General features: G+C 41.7%; 1 protein-coding gene across 6 annotated transcripts in view; it reads left to right on the plus strand.

The window, feature by feature from the left end:
- Window positions 1-3667: 3667 nt before the first annotated feature.
- Window positions 3668-12349, plus strand: part of CPEB4 (cytoplasmic polyadenylation element binding protein 4) — a 68600-nt gene continuing 59918 nt past the window's right edge. For 2 of the 6 annotated variants that reach the window (XM_047791512.1, XM_047791346.1), the window contains exons 1-2: window positions 3668-4923; window positions 5078-7579. In XM_047791512.1, coding sequence (XP_047647468.1) covers window positions 6455-7579 — 1125 coding nt within the window. In that variant the 5' untranslated portion in view covers window positions 3668-4923; window positions 5078-6454. Of the gene's footprint in view, window positions 4924-5052; window positions 7580-12349 lie in introns of those variants that run through there. The other 4 variants (XM_047791466.1, XM_047791590.1, XM_047791666.1 and 1 more) reach the window with 4 other exon arrangements.

Here is a 12349-nt window from a genome sequence, read left to right on the forward strand (position 1 = left end):
CTTGGTTCTGTTTCTGTCGGGCTTGCCTTCTGGCAGAGAGCTTCCAAGTAGTCTTGGGGGAAAAAAAAAAGGGATATTCCAAAAGTGATTCCACCCTTCTCTCTGGCCCTAACTTCACAGGACCCGCCTTTGACTGTTATTATTATATATATATATTTCTTAGTTTTAGGAGCATATAGATTCCAGTACTATATAAGAATGCTATTAACACTGCTAGGCAAAGTTCTGCTGGGTATTAATCTCTTAGGGGACTGGATGATATACTTGCCCAGACTTGTCTTCTCACTATAGCTCCCTCCTTAAAACAACATCAAAGATACTGTGTTCAGGAGTTCCCTTGTGGTGCAGCAGGTTAAGGATCAGCATTGTCACTGCAATGGCTCAGGTTGCTGCTGTAACACGGGTTTGATCCCTGGTCCAGAAACTTTCACACTCTGTGGGGATGGCAAAAAAAAAAAAAAAAAAAAAAAAAAAGAGAAAGAAAGAAAGAAAGAAAGAAAGAAAGAAAGAAAGAAAACAGAAACAAAAACAAAAAACCTTTACAGAGCGTTTCTGGGCCACCAAATCAAAAAAGATCAACTGCTTTACATATTTCTGCATATTCTGAATATGTGTGCATGCAATTTATGGTAGTATCTGGTGACTTTCTGGGTTTTGTTTTCTTTTTTAGCTCCACCCACAATGTGTGGAAGTTCCCAGGCCAGGGATTGAACCTGTGCCACACCAGAACTTCCCCTGGTGGCTTTTTGTCTGAGTGTCCTATTTCCATAATGCCTCAGTGTCTCATGGAAATGAACCGAAGCAGGGCCACTACATTGTGCAACTCCAGGGGCGGCATTCACATCATAGTCTGTGATGCCCTATAGAGTTGCACAGTGCACAACCTGGGCAGCAGGGGGTGGTGGCCCTGATTGTTAAAGTCATCAGACAGGCCCAAGGGGAGCTTTGGGTGTATGATGTTGGGAGGAGACAATGTATGCTTCAAGGGCAGTGGTGGAGGACATTAGCTAGCATGGGGCAGAGTTCACTGTGTGTGATTATGGGGTGAGATTTATAACGCCCTACCAAGCTTTAAAGAAAATGGTGAAGGAAATATTAGGGCTCTGCTTCCTGGGAGGCTCTGAGTTTGGGGTGTGGTTGAACTCAAAGCCCAGAGAGGGAAGGGCAGTAGCCAGCAGGATACACTCACTAACCTACAATTTCTCTGAAGGTGTGTCAACCCTTAGTGTATAGAGAAGGGGTTGTTTTTTTTTTTAATTTTTTTAATTAAAAAAAAAATCTGGGTAGTTCCCATCGTGGCTCAGCAGTAACGAACCCAACTAGGATCCATAAGGATTTGGGTTCCATCCCTGGCCTCGCTCAGTGGGTTAAGGATCCAGCATTGCCAAGAGCTGTGGTGTGGGTCGAAGACATGGTTTGTATTCAGATCTTGTGTTTTTGTGGCTGTGCTGTAGGCCAGCAGCTGCAGCTCCAGTTCTACCCCTAGCCTTGGAACTTCAATATGCCACAGGTGAGGTCCTAAACAGCAAACAGAAAAAAATAAATAAATAAGAAAATAAAGAAGGAGTTCCTGTGGAGCAGTGGTTAACGAATCCGACTAGGAACCATGAGGTTGGGGGTTCAATCCCTGCCCTTGCTCAGTGGGTTAAGGATCCGGCATTGCTGTCGGCTGTGGTGTGGGTCGCAGACGCGGCTGGGATCCCACATTGCTGTGGCTCTGGCGTAGGCTGGCGGCTTGGCTCCAATTCGACCCCTAGCCTGGGAACCTCCATATGCCGAGGGAGTGGCCCAAGAAATGGCAAAAAGACAAAAAAAAAAAAGAAAGAAAGAAAAAAGAAAAAAAAATCTGGTAACACTATACATTCTGGGCGAGCTTGCTTTCTCTGCACACTTAAAGCTTCCCAGTAAGTATGTTTCATGGGAGGGGCTCTCTTCTGCCAGCAGAGTGTTCAAGCCAACACTCATCTGCAATTGTTGATCTCTTTGGAAATCCTAAATAGAGCTACTGAACTGTTGTCATGGTTACCTGGGACAGTTTCAGAGGCCAAAATGTTTTTTTAAATTGTTTATTTATTTATTTGTCTTTTTAGGGGGGCACCCCATCATACAGAGGTTCCTAGGATAGGGGTTCAATCGGAGCTGCAGCTGCAGGCCTTCAGCACAGCCACAGCAACGCCAGGTCTGAGCCACGTCTGTGACCTGCACCACAGCTCACAGCAATGCCAGATCCTTAACCCACTGAGCGAGGCCAGGGATCGACCCTGCATCCTCATGGATACTAGTCAGATTATTTTCCTCTGAGCCATGGAGGGGAACTCCTGAGGGCAGAATGTTTTCACGGAGGGCAGCCCCGAGCTGAGTATCCTGGGTTTCTGAGTGGACAACTGACACAAGAGAACTGCTTCCTCCTTCCTTCTCCCATGATCCTAGTCCTTAACCAGGAGCCTGGTGTCTACAGAGATCATCTTAGCCTCAGCCCAGGCCAAACCTCCTGCCCAGACTTGATTTAGCCTTAAAAGATCAGGCTGACCTAGCAGCTCCCCGACTGTGGCACTGGTGTGCCTCCTCCCTCTACGAACCAATACAGGTTCCTGGATTCACTCATGCAAGCAACTTCCAGGCAAAGGACACTTGTGAAGTAGTTCTCTGCACTTAATATGTTAATAAGGAACTGACATTTTTGTTTTGTTCTACCTAGTTATGTCAAGAGTTTCTTGCCCTTTCTGGAGGTTTAAGTTCTTCTGCCAGCATTCAGTTGATGTTCTGTGTGAGTCCTTTTACATGTAGATGTGGTCTTTCGATGTGTTTGTGGGAGAGGGTGAGCCTGACCTCTTACTCCTCAGCCATCTTGCTCCGCCCCTTGGAACTGACATTTTTGAAAAGCTCCTATGAACCCAGCACTTTGCATGTCTCATGTAATTTACTACCGCCTAGCTAGGGAAGAATATCCTTTGCATTTTATCTTGCTTGTAGGGGTGATTGCACTAGGAAGTTGCAAAGCTAGGATTCAAATTACCTATATGATTCTAAAGCTAGCCCTCTTTCCTTCAAGAATAGTAGCCATTTTAGCCACTGAGAACTGGTAGCCCCAAAAGACTGTCAACCGTCTACTGGGCCCTGGACATTCATTTATTCAATGAACATGTCCTGAGTCTGCTCCATGCTAAACCCTCTCATGGCCACCCACTGGGGACATACAGATAAATAGACACAACCTCTGCCTGCAAAAAGGTAACTCTCACTGGCAACCACTGGTTCTCTACAAGATGGTAGAAAAAGGAGCAATCAGGGAAACCATGCTGGAGGAAATGACACTTAACTGAGTCAAAACAGCAGGATAAGACTCAATCCCTAACATTCAAGGAACTCAAAATTACAGAGACAAGACTCATGTTAATTATACAAAGACAGACAAATAAAATCACTGATTAAGGTTTCAAACAGTTGTTCTACATGAAAGTATGGGAGGATTGAGAAACTGAGGCAGCAGAAGTTGGAGCCATTGAGGAAAGGCTATGGAAATGAAATGGAAATCACCTTTGTTCATGTGATCCTGCTTAAAAGTCTTGATCTCTCCCTCCACCCCCCACCCCACTCTTGCCATAGTTATTTGTAGCTCTAGTCTGATTTCTTCTTTTCATTTTTTACTACTCATTTCCTACTAAAGGAAAACACTCATTCAGCATATTTAGAACCTGCACTGAGAGCAATGCATTATTACCCTAGGTCCTGAGGGTGGTCATAGCCATGGGAATGCACAAATATGAACAAGACATGGAATCCTTGTGCAGCAAATAACCTAAATGTTGAAAGTTTGAGAGATGTGAGGTCCAAAACAAATGGCCTAAACAATGAAATAATTCAGACTTGGAAAGGGGACTGCCATTCAGGAAAGATTTCATTGTGGTTAGTTTTTCCGCTAGTTTCTTCAGCATTCATTCACTCATGACTCCTGTCTACAAGGTGCCCTCCTCAAAGAGGCCACAGTAGTTGACCACAGGCCCAAGAGACATAAGCAACCATTAAAATAGGGGATAAACAAGCATGAGACATACACAGGGCCATGGATGTTGATGAGAGGGAATTTAGAAGACAGAGTTGGTAGCTTTTGAGCCGATTCCTAAAACTAAATAGGAGCTTACCAGGTGGAGAAGAAAGGAAAAGGAAGGTTTAAAAGGCACTGAGAAGAGTTAGAGCAGCTTGGTGTGGGGCGTTTGGAGATGAGGTGTTAAGATATACTGCTCACAGAGTGGAAAATCTTTGACTACTAGGCTAAGAAGTTTGGTTTTTTCCAAGGAGGTAGTGGGCAGCTGAAGAGAGATCTGAGCAGGTGAGGTCCATAATAAAGATCTTCGTTTTGTAAATCTCCCTCTGGTACACCGGTAGGGTGAACTAGAGCCAGATGGGGATGAGGGCTCAGCCAAGGACGCCGACAGCGGCTGTATCTTTGTGCCTGAGACTGCACCAGACGGGAGCCTAAACCAAGCAAGAGGAGTGGGGATAGGGGAATGGAAGGTGAAGAAAGAGTCTATATTCAGGACAAGGACGTACGCAGTTCTAGGAACCTCATAGCCGCTGGGAAGACTCGCCTCCCCTTCCAGATCCCTCTGGGGCGGAGCTCCGACGTGATGCCTGGGGAACCACATTTATTCTGGGCAGTCCTCACGTTCGTCCGCAGTTTTATGGGTCGCCACTCGGATCTCCCACACCTGAACTCTTTCTCGTGGTGCTAGAGGAATCCGTTCTCTTCCGCGCGTCCTTATATGCCTCTCCAGCAGAGCATGGCTAGACGAGATAAACCGCTCAGGAGTCCTCTGCCCATACTAAAGATGGCGACCTGCTGCGCTCACTCTGCGTGGGGGACCCGGTTCCAGGAGCCCAGTCTCACTAGGCGAGGCGCAGACGGAAGGGGCGTCTCTCTAGGTAACTTTTCGACCTTCCTGGGAGGGGACCTGAGTCGGGGGCGTGGCCTTATCTGAATTCCAACAGCTGATTGGCCTTTCGTCAGGTGGGCGGGGGCGTATGCCCTAACCCACCCCTCCCTTTTCGAACCGGAAGTGTCTCTCGGTCTTTCCAGCTGGTTGTCATTTCGCTCGGCTCGGTCCTGAGGAGAAGGACTCAGCCGCGGCTGCGGGACCCGGGCACCGGGAGGCGGTGGCGGCGGCGGCGGTAGCGGCGGCAGCAGAGGAGGAAGAGGAGGAAGAAGGAGAGAAGAAGAGGAGCCAGGCGGAGTCCACAACAACGACAGCGGGGACTTCGGGACCGGGGTAAAGCGACCGCGGCGGCGACGACGACGGCCCACACAACCGTGAGGAGAAACAAAAGCCTTCTAAATTATAGTTTTTGAAAAAATCTGGGGGGAAAAAGAGCAAAGGGGGGGAGGTCCTTCTTTTTTAGAATAACTGCGCTAGTGGGTTTTTCCTTTTTTTCCCTGTCCCCCCCCACCCCCCCCTCGCTGCGGAGAATCGAACTGAGAGAACTGAACAAACCGCCCCTGGGTCCCATGAGGGAAAAAAAACCCGGAGCCGCAGAGAGGGGAAGAGGCCGAAACCGCAGGACCTTCCAGGTCGCCCCCTTGGTCGCCGCACCCCCGGGCCGCCAGCTCGTCCTCGTCGAGTCTCGCTAATCCCTCCTGATCGCGACACCCTCGAGTGGGAGAAACGGGTGTTTCCAGCCCATTTCATGGGGGAGAGGAGGCCAGGGGGAGCCCAGGAACAGCGCCCGCAGCAAGACCTGCACCCAGAGCTTCAGGAACAGCCCCAGAGGCCAAAACTGCACCCCGTGAAAGAGCAGAAACAGGACCAGGAACAGCAGAAACCTCCCTGCAATCATCTTTCCATTAGTCAATGCTGATTTCGCCTCCCACCCTAGATAACCTAATATAATCTATATATATAAAATATAATATATAATGTTCTTAAATTATTCCTGATTTTTTTAACTAAGCTGCCAAGAAAAAGAACGTATTCTCCCTTTAGCCCTATTCTAATTTTTAATGTGAGTGAATCTAAACTGCTGAAGAAGCCCATATGTGATTGTTAAATTATATATATATATATATTTTTACTCTGCGCAATGCTTATTCTTCTACATTCATAGATGCTTGAGAAGCTGTGTTTTTGTCATTCATGTACGTTTTCCTTTGGAAAAAGAAAGCGCCTATTTTACTAACCAAAGACTTGATTTTTTACCCTCTTCATTTTTATTCCCTCCTAGAAATAAGCCCAGCTGGATTCATGTCAATGTTTTAAGATTTTTCTTTAGGGTTTGTTTGTTTCAGAAACCAGAATTCCAAATCTGAACTATTTAGGGTGATAAGCTGCGATCTTTGAGCTAGCTAAAAATAAGGCATTTCAAACAAGCAACTTAAATTTGGCATAGAGGATACACATACAAAGACGTGAGACATCAGATTGTCTTTTTTATTATAAGATTCTGAGCCTAAAAATAATAAATGGGGGATTACGGGTTTGGAGTGCTAGTGCAAAGCAATACTGGGAATAAATCTGCTTTTCCAGTCAGATTCCATCCACATCTGCAGCCTCCACACCATCACCAAAATGCCACCCCCAGCCCTGCTGCTTTTATAAATAATAACACAGCTGCCAATGGCAGCAGCGCCGGGTCAGCTTGGCTCTTTCCTGCTCCGGCTACCCATAACATTCAGGATGAGATCTTGGGGTCAGAGAAAGCAAAAAGTCAGCAACAGGAGCAGCAAGACCCTTTAGAAAAGCAGCAGCTCTCCCCCAGTCCAGGTCAAGAAGCTGGAATACTGCCTGAAACCGAAAAGGCAAAATCTGAAGAAAATCAAGGGGACAATTCTTCAGAAAATGGCAACGGAAAGGAGAAAATAAGAATCGAATCACCTGTGTTGTCAGGGTTTGATTATCAAGAAGCCACAGGGCTAGGTACTTCCACCCAACCCTTGACATCCAGTGCATCGTCTCTTACTGGTTTCAGTAACTGGTCAGCAGCGATAGCGCCTTCTTCCTCTACAATCATCAATGAAGACGCAAGTTTCTTTCATCAGGGAGGGGTCCCAGCTGCTTCGGCTAATAACGGTGCTCTGTTGTTTCAAAATTTTCCCCATCATGTCAGCCCTGGCTTCGGAGGCAGCTTCTCTCCGCAGATTGGGCCTCTCTCACAGCACCATCCTCATCATGCTCATTTCCAACATCATCACAGCCAGCATCAGCAGCAAAGGAGGTCTCCTGCCAGTCCCCATCCCCCACCTTTCACACACAGAAATGCTGCTTTTAACCAGCTGCCTCATTTGGCAAATAATCTTAACAAGCCCCCCTCTCCGTGGAGCAGCTACCAGAGTCCCTCTCCTACACCATCTTCTTCCTGGAGCCCAGGAGGTGGTGGATATGGTGGTTGGGGAGGTTCCCAAGGCCGAGATCACCGCAGAGGGCTGAATGGAGGAATAACGCCCCTGAACTCCATTTCGCCTTTGAAGAAGAATTTTGCAAGCAATCATATCCAGCTTCAGAAGTATGCTCGCCCCAGCTCTGCCTTTGCTCCTAAATCCTGGATGGACGATAACTTGAACAGGGCTGACAACATTTTTCCTTTTCCGGTAAGATTATGTTCCATTAATAGATTAAGATAAATAAGGAAATGCATGGTGTAATATCTCTGTAACTGAGAGAGTTTGAATTGTCTGTATTCATATCAGAGCTCTTCTTAGAAAATGCGTTAATTACCAGACAGTATTTCTGCAGGAGAGGGGTGTAATTTGGAACAAAATATTCAGCTGGGCTTTTTCTTTTTGGGGGGGGATTTCTTATTGTTATCTTCCCATAGGTAATCGTAAAAATTGGCATGATTATGAATACCAGGTAACTAGTGATGTCATAATTATTAACTGTAATATCCTTCTAGCCTGACAAGAGAATCAGGGTTGGTTTTTCCCTACGTAAGTGAGAATAAATAAGGTATAGATATAAATATATTTCATCATTGTGGAAATTAATGGACATTTTCTGCCTATGTGCATAACCACATAACCTCCCAAAATTTTTTTCTCCACTGTAAAGTAGTGATTTACTGAAAACCAGCTATTGAATTATAGTTTTCTCACTGGTTATATTTTAACCCTGAAGCCTCTCTGAACCATGCAGTTTGAATAGTCTGAATTCATTAATTTGGCAATTCCTGTTAAACCTTTTTGCAAATTCTGGCCTGCCTTGTGTCAGTAAGGACTGCCAGAGAAATGATCTAAATGTTTTCTTCATCCCCATTTATTTTTGAATACTGTGAAACTGTTGATCTCAGAGTGACTCTTTTATGATGCCTTTCACCCATTTGTTTATTTTCCAGTGTTAACACTAGGGGTGTAGATAATTAAACCATTACTAAAAATAGATCCAGGCAAAGATCACTTGTCTTTCCTGCCACCAGTGTATCCTTATTCTGCAAGAGTCACATTGTTTGATGTCTTTGAATTAATGAGCAAACAGTCTAGTTGGTAGATATTAGATAAAAGGAATTTCATAATTCCCTTTCATAAACATCAGATGCTCCACTAAATTTGTATACTTTGGGAGTATAATCATTTAGATGTGTTTAAGAAATTTATATAGGTGATGAGCTAACATTGAGTCAGTCTTCACAGTGAACCCCACAAGGTAAGCTGTATTATTATCCCCATTTTAGAGATAAGAAAAATTGAGTATCAGGAAGATATAGTAACTTGCCCAAGAGCACACAGCTAATAAGAGTACAAACTCTAGGTTAAAAAAGCGAGGATTAACAAATATATCTGTATACACGTATACATGTGTGTGTACACATAAACATGTGCTACATCTAGAGGGTTATTTTAGAGGTCTTTCTGCAGAGGCTAAAACAGATTTCACAATAGTCCCAATGTCTCCAAATATGATGTTAGTCCAAGTAGAATTATCTGTTTTAATTAGTAATTGCTCAGAGGGAGGGGAAGTTTACTAAGAAAACCCCGAGTCAGTCCAAAGAATTAAATATCCCTTCTCTAAAGATTCAGGTGTAATGGTTAGGATGTATCCTAAAATATTTGGTTAAATTTAGTTTTAGATTTTTTGAAATAAATTTTTGCCCAGGTATAAAAAACGCTGTTGGCTTTTGTTTCTAGAAAGCTGTTTTTACTGAAACCAAATAGAGCAATAATCGGGCTTTAGTGGTTAGGTAAAAGGCTGTTTAAGACATTGGCAATCCCATGAAAGTCTGTTTTTTAAAACTTGGTTTTGATAATCCTTTGAACATAAATTTAAGGGAAATTTAATGCAAAGGTAACTTTTATCAATTATTCACATATTTCTAATTTAAACACCTAAGATGGCATTCTTGACATTTTAACTGGATTAAGATTGGCTCAAAATTGAAAATACTTTTCTGTTTTGTTTTGCTACTATAAACCAACAGAATGAATTTATGTTCCCTCAGAGTTTGTTTTCCATTCTCAATTTACTGACTTTTGATAGAAGTTTGCTTTAGGAAAAATTAAAATTTCAGAAAATAAATACATATATATGCACAATATTAATATTTTATGGAGTTAATGAGATGTATTTAACATGTGAAATTTTTTCAGATTGTTTCTTAGAGATTAAGCAGATTTATGAAATAATAAAACAGTCTAAGATTGATAACTAAAAAATGTTAGAAACTAACTCTTCCCTTAGAATTGTTGTCTATTATGCTGAGGATGAGGAAAGGGTGAGTCAGTATACCTGGCTCAAATATGGTAGGATTAGAAACTAAATTGTTGATTTCTGCTCGCCATACCTACTATTTCTAGAAGAGTGTGTGTATTTCTGTGTGTGAAAGAGAGAAGAGAGGGGGAGAAAGAGAGATTGGGAGGTGGGGAGCTGAGAGCAAGATTTGGGGTGATTTGAGTCACAATGAAAATAAGTAATTTGAAAAAAATCTTATGACAAGAAATTCCTAACTGGATAACTGAGTATTGTGGTGCTTACTTAAATGAAGGCAGTTTGTGTGTGTGTGTGTGTGTGTGTGTGTGTGTGTGTGTAGTTGTGTTTTAAAGAATTATTCTTTTGAATTAATTTTTTGGCACCAAAAATACTGTTTTGAGTTGATATTAATTACTTGGTTAAATTTGATATAGAAAATTTGAAGGAACATTTGACTAGGAGCCCAGGCACCTAGGTTGTGGTCTTGGCCCTATCAGTGTCATAGCATTTTGGGGCCTCAGTTTCTTCATAAAATTAGGGGGTGAAGAGGAGTGACCTAGGTGATTCCTAAGTTCCTTATGACCATAAAGCAAGCTACTGTGAAATTTAAACTGCTGCAATCACAGGCCACATTTTTTTCCTAAACACTCCTATCTTATTTAAATTTATTACCTTAGATACTATTAATTTTAGGAGAGACATTTATAGATATTAATTCAATTTCAGTTGTTATTAGATATAATTCCTTAGGTGTTATAGAGAGATCTTGAAATTTACCACAGAAATTACAGAATTTACATGGCTATGTTATAATATTGGTATTCAATCAAAGGCCAGCATGGGATTATTATAGTAAGAGGAAATAATTAACCTGAAATGTAACTAATACTGGGCATTGTTTATTTTCATTTCAAATGAATCAGAAGGGTTTTTACATTTGTTTAATACAGGTTTGGGTACATACAGTGAATTAAAGTTAATGATGACATTTTAAATTAATGTTTTGGCCAGTCTTAACCTTCTCTTTTATCCATGTTTATGGAGCAGGAGCAAAGATTCCAAATATGTGAATAATCCTCTAAGTAACTGATATTACAGGCATTAAATTTGGGGATTTTCTTTGTATTAAATTTGTTTCTAGTTATTTTTGCTTAAAGTTTTCATTATGTGAATTCAGATAACATGCCTTAAATCCAGTTTTCAGATACAACTAAACCAGTGTATATGGAGTCATACATAACTAACATACCAATGATAGTCTGAGGGTTTTTTATGTATTAACTCATTTAATTCATTCAACAATCTAATGAAGTAGAAACTACTGTTGTTGTTGTTGTTGTTACTGTTCGCACACAAGGTGAAGACGAGGATGCTTCCCAGAAACATGTAAGATGAGAAGAAAAATTTTACAGTGAATATTGAACTTAGATAATATTCAGATTAATACTTTGTTTTTGGTACATACCATATACTGGGCACTCAGCTAAGTGCTTTTGCATACATTGTTTCACTTCCTATGTTGGGTTTCTCAACCCTATGAGGTTTGGTTTTATTGTCTTTATTTCAAAATGAAGAAATGATGTGACTAAAGGCATGACTTGACCCTTACATTAAGGGGGAAGAAAATCTACCCATCCTGCCAAACATATCCTGGAATCCTAATGTCAAAACCAAATAATATATCGGGGCACCTGCCAATAATTGTATTTGAATATAGCACTTCTTTGGAGTGGTGCCTAGATCTTTCTGTCCTTAAAGGAAAATAAAGGAGAATTGTGTGCTATATATCCTTGTACTCTCTCATCTTCAGCTCAGTTACGTCCCCATCTCCATTAGCTAAGAACCAAGAAGTAGGTCAAAAAAAGAGAGAGAGCAGACAAAATCTGTCACAGAGACGATCCTAAAACTTGATTGATAGGGAGACATTGTAGGATTTAGAGCCCATTTGCTCTTACTTGGTCACCATGGATTTGTTAAGCTGTCTTAACCAAACAAATAATTCATGTCCTTTAATAAATCTCCTTGCGTTGTCAGTTTATTGATCCTTAAAATTATATACAGCATCTTATACTTGAAAACAGAAAGTTACTACATTGCTTCAGTTCTGAAAAGTCCTGGTGAATTATTAAAATTAGCTAAAGTGCAACCGTATTACATTTTTTGTTTGTTTTTACATGTAGTCCCAAGAGGGATCTTAGAAGTAAGAAAGATTGACTTTGTATTTATTTATATTAGAAGTGGGGACTACTTATATTAGGAAAACTTTGGGAAAAGCCTACCAGTTGCAATTTTACTCCTTTTTGTAGAAAGCCTTTGAACTCGGTTTAATTGCTTTTCTGAGGGAATCAAAACTTGGGTGGAGTAGAGTTTTTTTTTTTTTTTACTGTTTTTTGTTGTGTCTTCGGAGAAGACGTGGAATATGATCAACACTGTTCTAATGTCTTTCAGGAAAAACCTGTTTATTGCAAGCCTACTGAATGTGGTTGTTGCTAGTTGCAACTAGAAAGATGCTACGTAGTTCATGAGTTTATGCTTTTGAGAATAGTTTTTGTTTGTGTTCAGGAGAAAGAAATGGAAAAGTAGTCTTAAGGTTAACATATATCTGTTTGGAGTTTTACAGTCTAAATTTATTTTCCTTATGACTTTTCTCTCTCTTGTCATAAGGAAAATAAGCTTAA

Source organism: Phacochoerus africanus, chromosome 1, assembly GCF_016906955.1.
Source record: "Phacochoerus africanus isolate WHEZ1 chromosome 1, ROS_Pafr_v1, whole genome shotgun sequence".
In the NCBI taxonomy this organism is placed as follows: domain Eukaryota; kingdom Metazoa; phylum Chordata; class Mammalia; order Artiodactyla; family Suidae; genus Phacochoerus; species Phacochoerus africanus.